The sequence below is a fragment of the Salvia miltiorrhiza genome, chromosome 4, assembly GCF_028751815.1.
Source record: "Salvia miltiorrhiza cultivar Shanhuang (shh) chromosome 4, IMPLAD_Smil_shh, whole genome shotgun sequence".
NCBI classification, from domain to species: Eukaryota; Viridiplantae; Streptophyta; class Magnoliopsida; order Lamiales; family Lamiaceae; genus Salvia; species Salvia miltiorrhiza.
This window is the reverse complement of record NC_080390.1, coordinates 52,684,673-52,702,085: the sequence shown is the minus strand read 5'-3', so window position 1 is coordinate 52,702,085 and position 17,413 is coordinate 52,684,673. Positions and strand designations below refer to the sequence as shown.

The 17,413-nt window shown below is 34.5% G+C and overlaps 4 protein-coding genes across 4 annotated transcripts; 1 reads left to right on the top strand and 3 right to left on the bottom strand.

Moving 5' to 3' along the window:
* Window positions 1-2,297: 2,297 nt before the first annotated feature.
* On the bottom strand, window positions 2,298-3,132 carry LOC131020494 (transcription repressor OFP6-like). The gene has a single exon (XM_057949345.1). The coding sequence runs from the start codon at window positions 3,079-3,081 to the stop codon at window positions 2,563-2,565; it is 519 nt and encodes a 172-aa protein (XP_057805328.1). The 5' UTR covers window positions 3,082-3,132; the 3' UTR covers window positions 2,298-2,562.
* Window positions 3,133-6,623: 3,491 nt separating this feature from the next.
* On the bottom strand, window positions 6,624-10,628 carry LOC131020493 (uncharacterized). The gene is made up of 13 exons (XM_057949344.1): window positions 10,505-10,628; window positions 10,253-10,354; window positions 10,098-10,171; window positions 9,926-9,997; window positions 9,762-9,790; window positions 9,013-9,063; window positions 8,409-8,459; window positions 8,143-8,202; window positions 7,966-8,048; window positions 7,494-7,641; window positions 7,276-7,326; window positions 7,059-7,163; window positions 6,624-6,962 (listed from the first exon to the last, which is right to left on the bottom strand). The coding sequence occupies exons 1-13, from the start codon at window positions 10,558-10,560 to the stop codon at window positions 6,813-6,815; spliced, it is 1,032 nt and encodes a 343-aa protein (XP_057805327.1). The 5' UTR covers window positions 10,561-10,628; the 3' UTR covers window positions 6,624-6,812.
* Window positions 10,629-13,134: 2,506 nt separating this feature from the next.
* On the top strand, window positions 13,135-16,960 carry LOC131020492 (putative HVA22-like protein g). The gene is made up of 7 exons (XM_057949343.1): window positions 13,135-13,380; window positions 13,501-13,574; window positions 13,659-13,757; window positions 13,978-14,034; window positions 14,131-14,194; window positions 14,315-14,533; window positions 15,695-16,960. The coding sequence occupies exons 2-7, from the start codon at window positions 13,543-13,545 to the stop codon at window positions 15,968-15,970; spliced, it is 747 nt and encodes a 248-aa protein (XP_057805326.1). The 5' UTR covers window positions 13,135-13,380; window positions 13,501-13,542; the 3' UTR covers window positions 15,971-16,960.
* LOC131023607 (uncharacterized) lies at window positions 16,176-16,706 on the bottom strand. Its single transcript, XM_057953149.1, has one exon. The coding sequence runs from the start codon at window positions 16,704-16,706 to the stop codon at window positions 16,176-16,178; it is 531 nt and encodes a 176-aa protein (XP_057809132.1).
* Window positions 16,961-17,413: the final 453 nt, after the last annotated feature.

Genomic DNA, 17,413 nt, shown 5'->3' with positions numbered 1-17,413 from the left:
TGTAGCCATCGATCTTTAGATGAATACAACTTTTGCCGACAACCGGGGACCATCTCAATATATGAACTACAGTCATAAACTCAACGTAAAAGATAACACAACACAAAAATAACCTACTTTTCTTTAAAATCGACTCGAAAAGCTTGTTTGCTCGTCCTCCTTCTCTGCCCTCATTGAAATTGGGGCAAACCTCCTTATCTGTCGTCAGTGAAATTGGGGATGCGTTCTCTCTCGTCATCGAACTTAGGGATGTCCATCGCATTCTCTGTCATTAGTGTCCGTTGTGTCCTCTATCATCGTCAAAATTGGGGATGTTTGCCGCGTTCTAAGTGTTTTGAGATGTTTTGCTTAGTGCTATGTCCATTTTTTGCTAAGTGCTCTGTCAATTAGGGTTCTCCTTTAGCTTGTGAGATGATGTCGCTTCTTTTCCTTCAAATGGATTATTTCGACTTTTTAAAAAATATATCCTAGTGTCCATAAAGATTAATACATCCACATTGAAAATCCATGGTGGATCTTTGTCATTCTCCACATTAATTTTAGGGCACCGAAATTTTTATAGGACACAAATAATATTTTATTAAAAAGTTGGATATCATTTTATTAAGGCCTTTATGTTGAGACATTTTTGATTATTTGCTAAAACAATATAATAATAAGTGACATTAATAAATTTATACCCATCTTTGGAGAATGCATAAAATCTTTTTATGTTTAAAAAAATATATTTACCTTTAAGGGGTTTTGACGAATAAAATCACGAAGTATTATAAAATTGCAATTTTAACGCGATTTTTGAAATGTGGCAAATTAAATCATCTTTTTAATTTTGGCAATTTGCCCCCCCCCCCCCCCCTCCAATTTTTTTTCGGTCCTCGCAGTGCTGAGTTGGAGCTTACGTGAATCAGTAAAGACAATGTCATTTTTGTGAGACTTAAACGGCGTCGTTTCGTTCAATTCTAATATCCAATATTCATCAATTTCTCTGTAAATGGCGTTGTAACATGAATATTACGTGGCAAACTAAACTACATAATTAAGCTCCAAATCAATACTTCAGCGATTGAAAATAATTGGTGGGGACTGAATTGGAAAAATTGAAAATGTAAGTCATATTAAAATTACAATTTTTAAATGATTTGTGGTTTTATTTGCCAAAACCCTTGTTATAAAATTAAAAAACATCATTACAACAATCATGTCACCCCCCCTCCCCCTCCCCCTCCCAAAACATTTTCCAATGCTCCATGTTGCTGTTGCTACCAAAATACATATTTCAGCTTCTGATTATTTTTACATAAAATGCGAAGAATACACGCTTAGGTCGTATATAACTGGGAATAATATAATATCTGCATATATAGAATTAATTCGTGTTCATCATATAATTAAAATATGGATGCAACCACATGTATTAAGTGCTATAAATTATAAATTAGTACTCAGATCACATGCAGTGGAACTGAGGATAGTTAAGTTGCCCAATCCAATCACATTGCAATAATATAAATCTTGAATGCATTTAGTTAGAAAAATCGTAAGTTTTTGTGACAGATGGGCAATGTTTAAAGAGGTCAAGGATGACAAAGTATGACTGTGGACAGTCACACAAATATTTATTAACCTCAACTGTTACAGATTTGTTTATTCAATTATCGACTCCCAAACATTAATTGCATGGTTATATATATGCGTGAGAAATTATTTCACCGTATAAAAGGCTAATTGCTTTAAAATTTATAAATTTTGTTGAATTTGTGAACCCGAATCTCCGATTGCATGTTTTATTAATTACAATATTGATTCTCAATGTTTTTGCAAGTACAACATCAATCGAATTTAGGGTACAGATCGATCCAATTAATGTGATAGACAGAACGATATTTATTTTAGCTAAGTTAAACTAATTAAATGGCATCTTTTTGGCTAAGTTCTCCGAAAATGTTAGATAAGCTTAATTTTTTTAATTTTTTTTATAAAAGATAAGCTTTAATTAAAAATTAATAGATATATGTTTCTATTGCAAAAATACTCAAGGTCACATTATATTAAAAGTCGTTGTAATTGCAAAATAAGCAACCAAAATTCGTCAATATATTTTAAACCCCACAGATATACTCCTCCCCAAAATAGCTACATATATATCTGTATTTCTTTTCAAGAATTTGTCTCATCTAAAATAATTAATAGCAGAATTGATAAAGGACATACCAAAAAAGCTAGCCATGCATGCAATTCCTGCAAACTTAATTAAACAGACAATAACACAGACTATTAATTTATAATTATACATCACTGCAAGATTACATTCATTACACCAACAACAATATCACACACAACTACATTTCAGTTGATTTCATGCTACTTGGTAAAATTAAAGGGTGATAGTATTTTATTTCATCAGTGCGTATCTTGATTATGCAATGCGCACTGATAATAAAATACTACTAATTGCTAAATTCAAAGATACACAAGGCAATTAAATGACCTATTTCTTGAAGAGGCAATGTTCCTGTGTATCTAAATATACAGTCTTTGCCTTTCTTGAAATGGGTTAGCTAGCTAGAAGTAGTCACCGGAGGTCCACGCGCCGAGCGTGTTCGGAGACGGCGAGGGGCAGACGGCGGCGGCGCTCCATATCTCCTTGAAAGCTCTGACGATGAGGCCGTGGTAGTAGGGTGAGTTGAGCTGCAAGAAGCAGTTCAAGAGCTCTTTGAGGTCATCTTTGGAGTAGAGCTCTCGTTCGAGAATCATCTGCAGCATGGAGCGGCGGAAGTCGAGATAAGGGTCGTCGGAGTCTTTCTCGACCGCCACGCTCTGGCCGCCGAGCCTCCCGAAGCCCTGGACTGCGCGCTGGCTCTTGATTTCGGAGTCCGGGTCGGAGGAGTACTGCAGCGGCGTGTCCACTGCGGAGGAGGAGAAGGTGGTGGCGGTGTTGAAGGAGCTGGAGGAGGAGGACTTGTGGTTGTGGGGGTGGTGGCGCTGCCTTAGTTTGCGGCGGAAGAAGGCGCTGAGTGATGGCCTGCAGCCTAGTTTCACGCTCACTGTGTTGAGAATGTGTTTTTTCTTGGCGCTGGACATTGTACAAGACCTTCTTCTTTCTTTTTTTTCTTTTGAAGTTCAGAGATATATTTCTATATATTCTTTATGATTGTTTCTCTAGCTTGCATAATATATATGTGTATGTGTGTGTGTGTGTGTGGGTGGGGTGGGGGGTTTAGGGAGTGATGATGAGGAAGTAGATATAAATGTGTTTTAAAAGAGAGAAAGAGATGGATCAGATATATTGAGATAATTGTGAAAATTAATTATGTTAAATGCATAGGTTGGACATTAATTAATTTAGAATATGTTTAATATTCATTTTGCAGAAAATGTTTAGAATTTCAAATTTTAGAATAAATGGTTCGATTTATTACTGTGCTCTTGAAACTGCCAAGTAATTAATGAAGTGGGTATTCCTTAGATTAATTTCAAGTTCGATTTACTTGTTCGATATGTGATTTAAAAAAGAACAAAACAAAAAAACTAATTAATGTGAGACTTATTTATTCTATGAATTTTTCACATAAGGATATACTTCTTTTTTGTCGTAAATTTATCATAAATAAAATTTCTCTCTTGAAATTTCTCATTTTCTAATAAAAAAGAATTTCATTCTTTCGGATTCCTCATTTTTTTCACTCTAAATTAAGAAGGATAATATTATTCCTCGTTGGAGCGAAAATAAGGAATGAGAAATGGTGAAATTCTCTATTCTAGAAAATGAAGAAAAAGAAAAGAATTTAAAATTTATATTTTATTTTATTTTCTCATGTAAATTTACAATAAAAGAGACCACACTCTAATAGTTTAAATACTACATTAACTATACAAAGATGATATTAATACACCCAACAACATAATGAAATAAATACCTACACTAGTCAAAATGTTTTTTATTAGTAGGAGGAAGAGGGACGTCGTCGACACTGAACACACTATATTTTTTTCTGTTAACTTAGAAGGTTTTTACCGCTTAAATATCCCTAGAGAGACATATTGATCAAAATGTTAACAACAAACATATTAACACTGTTAGGGGCCGTTTGATTTGCAGTTTAGGATTGATTAGGATTAAAATTATCTTGAGAAATTAGTGTGGATTAGTGTGGATTTATATTATTTCATGGGTGTTTGATATCATGGCTACTTAATCCTATATTATGTTTGATATCCATAGGATTATGTTGGATTATATTATCTAATACCAAAACTATCCTCACATAATTTAAAAAATATCATGTGTGTCCACCATTACTTGGGCATTTGCATCGATATGCGTGAGGAAGGGTAGTAGAATTTTTATCCAACTTCTCAGTATTAAATTTATCCGAGGGGGGTGGGCGGATTATTAGTATGGGTTAATCCCATAAAATAGCATGAAGAAGTAGGATTAAGTAGGAGTTGACCATATTAACTGCACATGATATCAAACATCACACTAATCTGTATTAATTTAATTTATCCTACCTATACTGGTATTAAAATCAAACGTATCAAACTCCATATACAGCATAAAATCCAATGAACTAAATAAACCTGTAAATATGTATATGTAGTTGATTGAATTTGAAACATCATTATGAATTTATTTTGTATTTTATCCTAGCCTTGGCCTGGATCTCATATTATTCAGTGAATAACACGAATCTCTCTCTCTCAGAAAAGCCAGAGTCTCTCTCCAAATGATTTGAGGGGCCCGGCCCGGCCCCCTTGTTTTAAACAATCGCTCAGCACATTTGATATTTTGATATTGTCATTTATCAGTCAATTTGGATCACAAACATTTGGCAGTGTTTGCTATACAAAGCTCAGAAGCATTATTACACGACGCGTTGGGTCATTATTTTACTTTTCCCACGCATATAATATAATTATATGTACATAATAAAATAAGGCGCATTCATTTGTTGACAGTAGGTAGGGTAATATAGTCAGGTTGGTCATCAATAGCTACGTGATAAATTCTTGAGAAATCAATGGTTTTACACCTAAGTCGGTTTTGCTGGATTGCAATTGCATGCATGCAGGGACGGATCTAAGAATTTAATTAGGACCGGGCGAGATTTCATCGGATGATTTTAATGAATTTTAGTAAAGAAAACAGACCGGACGACCGGGCGACCACCGAGATTTCATCAATATATATATATATATATATATATATATATATATATATAAGTAATAAAAAAAAATTGACCGGGCGACCGCCGAGACTGCCCGGCCTCTAGATCCGTCTCTGCATGCATGATCTTCATAGAGTTGCATCGGCCAGGGATTCTCATCTCACTCATATTTAGGGGAACGTTCCAATGGGATATCTTATATGTGCTGAGATCTTAGATTGATTTGTAAGTGTTGATTCAATGTATATATTGATTGATCTTTATAAAAGAATCTAATTTTCTAAAAAAAAAATCAAATAAGGATATTGTTGCCGAGAATTTTGATTTTTAATATTTCAAATTTAAATTTTGAAAATTCGGGTGTAGAGAATCAAAATTATACAAGGTGCTGCTCGCTTTCTCTGAGCCACTAGTGGCTTATTTATTTTGACTTAATGCAAGTATTTACTTGCAAGACCTTTTAAGATTAAATTATCTTGTAGATTTTGTTGGTCAAGGAATTAGTGTTGCTTTTCCCAAACAACTATTCAATATCATTTTTATCAAGCTTTATCATATTGAAGTGGGCTTTCTTATGTAATAAATAAATATATAATTGTTACGTTTGAGCATTTTTATTTTCTTTTCCCAAAAGCATTTGAAATGAAAACTTTCAAGTATGTTATGAGATTTATGAATGATATCTATCTGAACTCGGATCATGAACAAATAATTGTCTTGTCAAAATTAGTGTACGCTTAGTGATCGCGAGTTATCGAGCGGATTGGTCGGTCAAATGTTCGTAAGAGGTCACTACCTCTCCGATATATTAACTTCAAATATGATAAAATAATAAATAATTTAAACTGCGCAATCCAACTTTGATCACAAACGAATTTAGAAGCATGAACTGATGAACCTTTTCAGCTAAAAATCCTTTGCGTTAGTGTTGAGATGGCATGACAATTTACATAAATTTAAGTTTATATGTATTTTTTTTAGCATATATATAATATATCCACTAAATGCTTTTGTACCGTCTTGTATATTTCTAAATGTACATATATATTTGACCGGTGATGTATGATGGTGAAATGCTGAACAAAGCTTTGTCAAGCTTAGTAAAAATGCCTAAAGATAAACGTCTTCATACATGTATCTCGACTATGCATGTTCCGCTCTAAATACTTGATCCAGTTATGTTTCAGCCATAATACAGTATAATCTCTTTAGTATGTTGTTACAGTCAAACACTAATCTCAATTTGTCTGAGTTTATATATAATTTTTGATCGTTGTGAATGTTTCTCAAGTAAATAAAGTGTTTCCTTGTTTGAATGTTCAATTAGCCTAGATTTCAAGTAAGTTAAGCAAGCAAAGTACAACCCCTTTCTATCCCCACTTCGAATTTTTCTTCCATGGTCATAGGTTTCCGGCTTACCTATCCTCAGCAAAGGCAAGTCGTGACAATAATGCAGAAGATAATCATGCATGTTGTATTTCCACATATATATATGTAACCCAAGTATTGCAAACATAATAATCACTGATTTTTTCTAAAATTCACATCTCTAGATGGAGTTGAAGAAACATAAAAATGAGAAACAGCATGAAAATGCCATTGATCTGTAACTTGAAGAAGCGGATTAAAACCTGTAGACCAATGTCAACTACTTTTTGCGCGTTGTATGTTGTTCCTGATCAAAGTCGAGACGTGCTGAGCAACCCACATCGAACCAGCTGCACTGCAGCAGAAAGCATGAGTATGACCCTCACGTTCAACGTCAAGACATGCATCGGGTACCTGTTTTCTGATCTGTGTGTTTTCCAAACAGTAAATGATAAGATTCAAGCAAGAGAAAATGGTAAATGACAAAAAAAAAAAAAAAAAAAAAAAAAAAAAACTTATTACCTCTTCATATAAATGCAAAGGACCCCAGTGATCATCAAGGCCAAAAAGAAAAGCAATCTGGCTTCTCTTGCTCGTGATGAATTCCAAATCTGGTTTATCTGGCAGCTAGAAATGGAAATGGGAACAGTTCAAAATAACAAAAACATCATAGGCGCGATCTTAGTTTTAAAATGCAGCTTATGGAAGCACAGAATCGGAGCCAAAAAGTAAAGCTTACTGTCTGAAATTCGGTCATCGCCATATACAGCACATTTCGTATTGTGTGATACTGGAAAAGAAAAGTTTTAAGTAAAAATAGAGTGACTCGTATGAATCAGAGTTAAACAAGTAGGGTTAGTCTCACGGGCATGGATGAACTTAGATGAATCGAGATACAGAACTGCCAACGTAATTAATCATGTAACATAAGAATCATTGATTAGCAAACAACTGCACCTTCAAAACATGTGTGCATAAAGCCTCGGCAGCAGAAGAAGACCATGACTTCCCGATGGATATTTTCAAAAAGAAATTTGTGATCCCCGATGGGAGGGCTCCCAACATCGCCCCGATGAAGCTAATTCCAGTACATAGAGCTGGAGACCTGATAACATATAGTATTTGATTGTAAGTTCACTTTCTTACTCTAGTTATCATCAGTTAATCAACTATTGGTGTGTGGAGAAGTTATTGAAAGTACACAGATGATAATCATTCAGTGACATAATTCGCACGTAAATGTGTAATGCATGGACAATCATGATTTTGCATACGTGCAAACGTGACATCTAGCATGCTTATACAATTTTCAGACATAGTTACACGTATAGATAAAGAATTGTTCATTCATGACTGACATTGGTGGGACTCAAAATCCTCAAAGGGATAAAGAAATCGAAGAACTCTACATCACAAGGAAGAGCTATACATTGCAAGTCTTCTAATGGATGACTGTGTTGAGGATGCAGTGTTCACAGCCAAAAAAGGGTACAGACCAATGCAATATATAACCTAACAGAGTAAACTGGCATCAGAGAGACTTCTTTCGAGACAAATAACATGCGATAGAAAAAGGTAAATCAGAAAAACAGCTGACTACATATACCTTCTTGCGAGATCTCTTAAGCATTTCAAGAGATATATATGAACCAATGGAGTGGCCAACCTTCAGATACAAATTCAACATTAATCATTACTAACCCAAAAAGGCCTAGCAATTCAAGAACGAAAGCTTTTAAAAGTTGAATAATGAATGCGTTGGACATGCATCAGTACATAGGTTCTGTGAGAAGATTGTAAATGTATGAGATGCCGCATTCAACATAATTAGACTTCTTTTGCTGCGAAGTGGAAATGTTACACATGGTTTACCAGTATTATAGGTACTTCAACATCTTGAAGTTCCTGCTCGATAAAGTTTATCTGGAAAAGGTGACAAAAGAATAAAAGCCATTTGGAGTCAGGAATTCCATTTAATAATCAGAGACGGACTACATAGAATGAGAAATAGAATCTCGGTTTAACAAACTTAAACATCATATTCCACAGTATAATTTTGTCACATATATTTGTGCAGGGATTTATCCAATATGGATGCGTTCACTTTGATGGACGGGAAAATGAGGGATAACAAAAATTTATGCCTTTAAATGTCTCATTTCTTTTCCCACATTTTACACAAAAGAGAAGTTCACCATTTTTCCTTCCTTATTTTCACTTCAAAGAGGGATATTGAAGTGAAAATAAGGAAGGAAAAATGGTGAACTTCTCTTTTGTGTAAAATGTGGGAAAAGAAAGGAGACATTTAAAGGCATAAATTTGTGTTATCCCTCTTTTTCCCATCCATCAAAGTGAACGCACCCTAGAAGTATATAACAGTTCAATATTTGTATCTCTTTGCTATTCCTTGTTTACCAAATCATGTTTCGAGTAAGTAGATTCGTTTAAGAGATATTACAATGCTGTAAGAATTTACCTTATGATTAATTTGTTCTTCTAACGAGAACAACCTTTGAGATTCCCAGTTCTGGCAAAATAAAAAGCATGAATCCCATGTCATTTTCCAAGTACTGCTCCAAGGTAAGAGTGCATATCAATTAAAAGTAATTTTCCAAGAGACGAGAATGAGGCCATTTATCAACTGAAGGGCATAAGTTTATAGAATTAAAATAATGTGCACAAATGTTAAAAAAGCAAGGATAGCTGTAAGCCTGTAAGATATCCAGCCAGAAATAGCACAAAATGTGAGAAAGATCACATATTCTGTAAAAACCAGAAGAAGAAAAAAAGGGCATTTGTTCTTTTAACATACCAGTCTAGAAGAAAACATCCTAGGACTGAGCATTGTGATTTTACCTACTGTTAAGTGTCAATCTAAATATATATTAAAAAAAAAGTCAGGATAAGAGAAACTCTGTAAATACAACAGGACCAAGAGTACTGCATGGAAACGGAAGACGGCTACCAAGTACTACGAGATGAACGTAATGGTATCTAAGATAGTCGAGTATTCACCACTGGAGTGCTTGGTTCCATAGATCTCCCAAAAACTAAGACAACTTCAAAAATACTACTCAGGCAGAGAAACGATCATATGAAATAGAATCGGAGTGTGGTCCTTTTGAACTACAAATCAATCAGACTCAAACTTTACGAGTATTGCAAATATATGAGAATTATCAATATCACTTGGTAGTCTAATTTTGGAACAAGGCAATTAAATACCTTTTGCGAGTGGGATATGTGGCCAATACCTTCACCAAGGAAACGAAGGAAGCAATCAGCAGAATTTCTATGGTCATTGAATTACAAACTCTGAAACACTATGTTTAAAGAAAAGGGAAACAAACCAAAAACTAAATCATCATAAAAATCAAATCTTTACTTGCCTGTGACAGATGCAGTCCCTCCCAGTAGCTCATATAGTGACTCCAAAAAATCAGTGTAAAATGAAATAACACCTAGATGACATAAATCATTCCCACTTTAAAAAACAATTCGAAATTCTACTTACTCACTCACAATTCATAATTCATAGATAAATATCAAATGATTAAATACCTGGGTTGCCTGGAATAAACAACACATGTAACGTAGGCTCGGGGCTATTAATCTCCAACAATTCAGTCTTAAATCTGACTCAAAATGGGTGCAAAATCAGTAACACACCAAATTCTGGTGAAATACAGCAATGTTATTACAGTTCTTGGAAGTACCCAGAAATATTAACAAGCCTTAAATTAGCATTCTTCTTCTCGACCAAGCTCTTGCTTTCACTTCCCATTTGCGAGTGGATACACTTCGCCAGAAATTTGCTCCTGCAATGCAGAGAGACGGAATAAGAATTCTACAGAAATGAATGGTGAAGCGCATCAATTGGTTGAAAAACTGAATTGTTGAGGCAATTAGGAGATGTGTTGAAATGGGAGAGAGAAGCCTCCGAAGCATCGAAATCTTGGTTAGCTAACCACTCGTCAAATCGCAAACAGCATGTGGCATCAATTTTCGGAAGCAATTGCGGCATTTCTTGTGTGTGTGTGTGTGTGTGTGTTTTTCTATCTTATTTATACTATCAAATAAACTTTTTTTTTTGAGGAACTATCAAATAAACTTTTAAATTCAGTAGGAAGCAGCTGCCTATGCATGCGTATATTTACAATTCATCTAATTAAACATTAATGATAATTCGATATTAGTAATGAATTATAATTGAAGTTAGTAATAATTAAAACTCTAATTAATAAATCAGAAATTAATTCTAATTAATTGCCAATTAGTAATCACTGTAATGAGTGGAGCCAAAGGCCTAGCCTCAAATTTAGTGCCACGTAAAAAATTATATTATATTCAAAATAGATTGTAAATCCACACAAAAATACACAAAATGAATCATGATATAATTGGCAATATATTAATCTTAAAAACTGATTTTAAAAATACCACATAAAAAATTATACTCCTATGAAATAATTAAGTTGTAATGAATTTAGTTTACCAAACCCTATATAGTTTAGTGTGACTAGATGTGTACTTGACCAAATTAAGTAAATGCTAGTATTATTAAGTCACGAAGGAATAGTTGGGTAGTGTTTATGGTACGCCTCACGCATTGAGGTAATTGCCTTACCTCAAATTTTTTATATATAGCTTATATGTTTTTTATTTTACGTCTAAAATTATAAAAATATACTATTATATTTGTCTCATTAATAATGCCTCAGTTTTTCTTTTTCATCTATTTCATTAATAATGATCCGGTCCAAAAAAGTAAACCACTTTCTTTTACAAAAAATTGACAGTTATACTACATTCCATCATTTTTGTCATTTAATCACTTTTATTCTTAATAATCGTAACAAATAGTAAAGAGTTGTTATTAGTAAGACGTAGAGAGTATAATTTTTGTTCCACTAAAAAAAGTGTAGGTAAAGATAAAACTAAATTAAAATTGATTAATAAGAGATCCTCACTTACAAATGCTTGTAACTGTATATTGCAAAAATAATAAAAGTTAATTTTCCTTGATTTTTTTTCATATACATAAAAGAGGGATTGAGATTGAAGAATATGAGTAGTTGTAGAAAATTATTACTTCGTATTTGTTATTAAAAGAAAGTCATATTTTCGTTAAATAATACTTTGATATGAGTAAAAGTAATATTATTACAAAGTGTCATATTTTTATTAAGTAATACTCCCTTCGTCCCAAAATAATGGCATGTTTTCCTCTTTGAATTATCCCACATATAATGGTTTGCTTCCTTTATTAGAAATAATTAGACATGCTTTAATGTTTAATTAGTCATCCTAATTTAAATGACAACCTAACCCTAAATTCATTTCACTCTCTCTCTCTTTCTCTCTCCACACGAGGCTCTCTCTTCCGCCTCTTCGTCTCTCCCATCCCAATCACTAAATTAGAATCTCCACCGTGCGCCGCCCTCTTCCTGGGCTCTTGCACGGCTGAAACGCTGCCTCCTTGTTTTGCTCTTTTCCTCCGTTACACACCGTAGCACTATTAAGTGGTCGCCGTTCCATTTGCAGCCTCTTTGGTGCCTTTTTAATTGTGAGGCAGATTTGAATTCGGTGACTTTGTTGAAAAATGTTGGCAGATTTGGTTTCTAAATCTAATAGAGAATGGTTATTGTAATAAAAATAAAAGAATATTTAAATTTATAAATAAAGTAAAGTGGGCCACCATATTTTTAATGGTTACAATTATTTTTACTAATTGAATGCTTAAATAATAGGTGGGCCACCAACTTTAACACCTTAATTCAACACTTCTTAATTTCCGTGCCTAAAAGAAACAGATCATTATTTTGGGACGGATGGAGTATTTTTTTGTAGTATTATTAAGTAATATTTAATATAATCAAAAGTAATACTCCATTTAATATGAAAAAAGGTTTTAATTTTATAATTAAAAATAATTGGTTCGATTGCTATACATATCTTGCCCCTTTTCTCTTTGGCATCATAGTGGCCCAAATAACGTGGTCCAATCCCCCCAATAAAACGTTGAAACAAGGCGAACATCCATATAAAAGTTCGCATTACAAGCCCAATAGCATTACGAAATGGGTAGTGATACAAAAAGACTCAAGGCCCAAATAAATCAAAACAAGAATTGTTAGAGGTTGTTGAAGCTACCCAAGTTCAAACTTTTATTCTTACTTTTCAGAAATAATGACATATTAGTATTCAATAAATTCACTTTCAAATTTGACACATAAAGATCGCATTGACAACCATAAATTTGATGAATGGAAATTGGCTTTTGTTAGGATACAAGCTCCACCCAAATACTTGGTTGCCAAAAGAATAAGATTTATCATAAATTTGAAAACGAAATCCATTTATCAGGTACTAATATTCTTGTCAAATGTCATGTTATTTCGAACTAATAAACTGATATTTACCATTTATTTACAATGTAAGTCAAAACAATTGATTGATCGATAAAATAAAGACCAATAATGGTATTTAGACGGCCAGAAATTCTTCATGTCCTATATTGACAAGAATGCCCTTGTAGGAAAAGACAAAAATACCCTTTACCAGAACATATAACTGCCAAACGGTAAACCCGTTAAATGGAGGAATCCCAAGAAATCCACCAGACTGCCTCCCTTCATTCTCTCTCTCTCCCCTCCAACTTTCAATCTTCTTCACTCTTTTATTATTGAACCCCATTTTCTCTCTCCACACACACAACTATATATACACACCATAATACTTACTCTGATGCACGTTCATTCAAATTGTCTTCCTCTCTCCCTGCCGTCTCTGGTTTCTGAGATTTCATTTTATTTCTCAGGAACCCATTTCATTCTCGCACTAGGTATATATATATATATTCAAATTCTCCTCCATTTTTGTTCTAATTAATTTTGAATCCATTCATTCCTTTTCTATGATTATTGTTTTCCTATTTCTTACAAATTCTATCATTCGTGGACAGAGATATTGACAGGCGGGGAGATATTAATAAGCGTTTGCAAAGATGATTGAGGAATTAATTACCAGGACCTTGATGTATGTATTTTGCAAATGTCAATTTAATGTTTTTGCCATTTTGCAGATAGTTTCTATTAATTTTTAATTGTTATTTTGAAACAGATTGGTCTTTGGATATGCATATCCTGCATTCCAATGTTTCAAAACTATAGAGAAAAATAAAGTTACGGTCCCAGAACTCAGGTTTTGGTGCCAATATTGGTGAGAACTCTCTCTTGCATTTTAGATTATTTTACGTAGAAATGTGATACTATTTTATTTCAATCATCAATTATCAATACATGTTACGTGCGTTTTGGCTTGTTTCATCTGAAAACGCGAGGTTTCTTTATTTGAAATTATTCATGAATAAAAAAGATAATTAAATGATTTAATTCCATTTGACAATATATTGTTTCCTAGCTAACCGTATGTAGTGCAGGGTGATTGTGGCGTTGATATCAATTCTGGAAAAAGTTCTTGATATATTTATTTCATGGTAAGTGATTAATCAAAACTCATCAACAAATTCACCTACTATTCCATCCCACTCTATCTCTTCATGTCGCACTAACGCTTCAATTTTCCTTCAAAGGGTGCCTTTCTACCGAGGGATAAAGTTAATCCTGTACATTTACTTGTGGCATCCCGGTACAAAGGTAAAAAATCTCAACCATCCAACCGGTCGAGATAAATGATATTTGTACTTTTCTATTTGATTTAGAGATTCGAATCTTAAATCATCTCTAACGTTTGAATCTCTAACGTTTGAATCTCAGGGGAGTACCTACATGTACGACACGGCGGTGCAACCGTATGTGTCGAGGCATGAGGCAACAATAGATCGGGGCATTGCAGAATTGAAGGAGAGAGCGTGGAATTTGGCACTTAGTTATTGGTATAACTGCGCAGATATGAGCTCCAAAAAAGTTCTACAATGCCTTCAATTATTGATGACTCAAGTCATGAATGCTGCATTATCACGCCCTCAATCACAGGTTACCCATGTTTTATTTTCTTAATCTTCACCGCAAATTTTCTTTTCTCTTTTATTTATTTGATGTCAAATTGATGCTTTGCTTATTCCTGTATAAGGTAATTAGACTGAGAGAGTGAAACAAAAAAAAAGGAACAAAGCAACTTACAATTCTAAGCAAAAAATAATTTGTGGCTAGCAAGAATATAGAAACTTTAAATGATCATGTGACCTCAATGATGGTAGCTAGAAAACTATTCATGTTATTAAATAGAGAGTCTTATCTAAATCTCACATATTTATTTTGGGTTATAATTGATATAAATAGTATAAGATCTATCGTCTATTTATAATACATGTGTGTTACATACGTGATATTTTTTGCTCAATCGAATCCATTTAGACTAGCATTAAAGTTGCGTTGCCATCACTTCCAAACATTTGAAGTTTCTACTCAACTTTGATAGCCAAATATGCCTAATTGAAGATTGTTGTGTAAGGTGTCTGAGAATTCGTGATATATGCAAGTTGTTCTATAATAGTTGTATTAGATAAAGTTCACTTACAATTCACGTGAAGCACGTATAATTAATTAAGATGGGATTTTTGTACTGAATCCCGGTAATATATATTTTTTTTCAATTGTCGTTGTCTTCAATTGATACATTGGCTTTGCTATCCCAATTTAGATCTCATAAGATAACACCACAGTTTACATTAAGATATTCAAGTATTATTCTCCACTATATTATAGTAATGTGTCTAAAATTTCACCTCTCGCGCAGAAATCCAAATATTATTCTCCACTTTCTTCATAATAATGTTTCGATGCAAAATCTCCCTAATCCCTACTTAAAAATTTCAAATCTCATAATCACGTTACCTTTCCACGTAATTAGCGAATATTATATCGGTGGTTAATTAACGATATTATATTAGATGAAACATTATTAGATGATAAAAGAGTCTAAATTGGCTTTTTGGTATGCCCCACTTGTTTTAGACGACACTAAACAGGACCAAAAAGAACCCTAAACGAGCCACAAATTTCCGTAACTTTACTCAAAAAAAATTCTGGGTTGAAGTAAAGTCACTCTCCAAAAAAAACTAATTTCGCCTTTTGTCTTCATAAAATTAAGAAAATCTAATTTCCCTTTTTGCCCTATTTTTGCAACGGTTGCAGGAGGCTCAATCCAACGACACTTCGACGCCAACGCCGCCGAGCACGCCTTCTGGAATCTTCAAGAGAAACGTTTCCGAGAAGCGGCGGCCGCCTGTTGTGCCGCCGGGAACCGTCGGTAGCCCAACCCCCAAATCCGACACTACGAAAGTGAAACTCCATAATCAAGCACAATTTATTCATAACGATGAGGCGCCTACTAAGCAAGAGAAATCAGAAAACGACCAGGATTTCCTTGCTGCCAAGGTCAAGCTCAGGCGCGTCAGCAACAAAGAGTAAATAAATGAATCAATAGTTTAGGATAGTATTTTTTTTTATTCAATTTTTTTCTTCTTGTATTTTCAATTCATTTTATTTTTACTAGATTCCAAATATGCGATTGAAGCACCGGAAAAAAAAAAAATGGAAATTGTACATTTTTTTTTGTGTTTGAAAATGTAAATGCGAAAGTCCGCACCGCCAAACACATTGTTGAAAACCATCGCTATCTGGAGCAGCGAATCCACACAATCTGGAGCGTCCAATTGATGGCCCGAGCGACGCTGCGGCGGACCAGGTCAAACAAGGCGGCGAGGCGCGGGCAGATGCGGCCGAGGAAGCCACCGTCGGCAGAGCCGGGGGAGGTGGACATCGGCTGGAGGTACGCCCACGCCGCCTGCTTGACGAGGCGGTTCCGGATGCAGATATCGGATCCGCCCTGCGTGGAGCTCGGCCGCGGCGAGTTGACCGCCGTCGTCGGGAGGAGGTCCTTCAGCGAGGTGTAGCTGTGAGAATTAGGCTTGATCGACAGCAGCTCGAGATCGTCGGAAGACGACGACGTGGTGGCGGAGGTCGTCGTCGACGAGCTGTGGTGGTGGTGGTAGAGGAGATTGAGCTTGGTCGGCGCTACTACGATCGAGGAGGGGATTGAACTCCGGCGGCGGAGGAGCGGATGCTCGCTAGGCTGCGCCGGTATCGATACGACGACGTCTGCCATGGAGGCCGGGACTTCAGAGTTGAGAGGATTTGGATTCATTATTTTCATTTTTTTTTTTTTTTGCGTTCAGTGGTTTGGAAAAATGTGTATACGGCGGCGCCTTCACCTTTTATGGTGGAGAGACTTTTGAACATTTATTATTTGATTTTATTTTTACTTTTTTTGTAATTTGGAAATGGAGTAACGCAAATTATTGGCGTATGTATGTGGTCACTGTCTTAGAATGTGGTCTACTACTTGTGTAGCTCCTTTTTGTTATTCAACTATTATTAGTAATATTAATTAATTGCTTATATTCCGTGTGTTGTTTGTTTGACTGTTTACTATGCCTCTTTTGGAAATTATTCAATTTAATTTTTCTTTTATTTTGAACTTTCAAATTATTTTCCTTAAATCAAATACTATTAGGGTGTGTTCACTTTGATGAATGAGAATAAAGAGGAATAACAAAAATTTATGCCTTCAAATGTCTCATTTTTTATTTTATATTTTACACAAAAGAGAAGTTAATTATTTTTTCTTCCTTATTTTCACGTCAAGGAAATGTCTCATTTTTTATTCTACATTTTACACAAAAGAGAAGTTCATTATTTTTCCTTCCTTATTTTCACTTCAAGAAGGGATACAAAAATGGTGAACTTTTCTCTTGTGTAAAATGTGGGATAAGAGATGAGACATTTAAAAGTATAAATTTTTGTTATTCCTCCATTTAGAGGGATAAAGAGCAAACACACCCTTACTATATA

Bases quoted from the DNA above. Each gene is read 5' to 3' on its own strand.
- LOC131020494 (XM_057949345.1), bottom strand. From the start codon at position 3,081: ATGTCCAGCGCCAAGAAAAAACACATTCTCAACACAGTGAGCGTGAAA.
- LOC131020493 (XM_057949344.1), bottom strand. From the start codon at position 10,560: ATGCCGCAATTGCTTCCGAAAATTGATGCCACATGCTGTTTGCGATTT. The intron at 9,064-9,761 runs GTATTTAATTGC...TTATTTTGCCAG, and splicing joins ACATATCCCACTCGCAAAAG to AACTGGGAATCTCAAAGGTT. The intron at 7,642-7,965 runs GTATAGCTCTTC...ATATGTTATCAG, and splicing joins TCCATTAGAAGACTTGCAAT to GTCTCCAGCTCTATGTACTG.
- LOC131020492 (XM_057949343.1), top strand. From the start codon at position 13,543: ATGATTGAGGAATTAATTACCAGGACCTTGAT. The intron at 13,575-13,658 runs GTATGTATTTTG...ATTTTGAAACAG, and splicing joins TTAATTACCAGGACCTTGAT to ATTGGTCTTTGGATATGCAT. The intron at 14,534-15,694 runs GTTACCCATGTT...CAACGGTTGCAG, and splicing joins TATCACGCCCTCAATCACAG to GAGGCTCAATCCAACGACAC.
- LOC131023607 (XM_057953149.1), bottom strand. From the start codon at position 16,706: ATGAATCCAAATCCTCTCAACTCTGAAGTCCCGGCCTCCATGGCAGAC.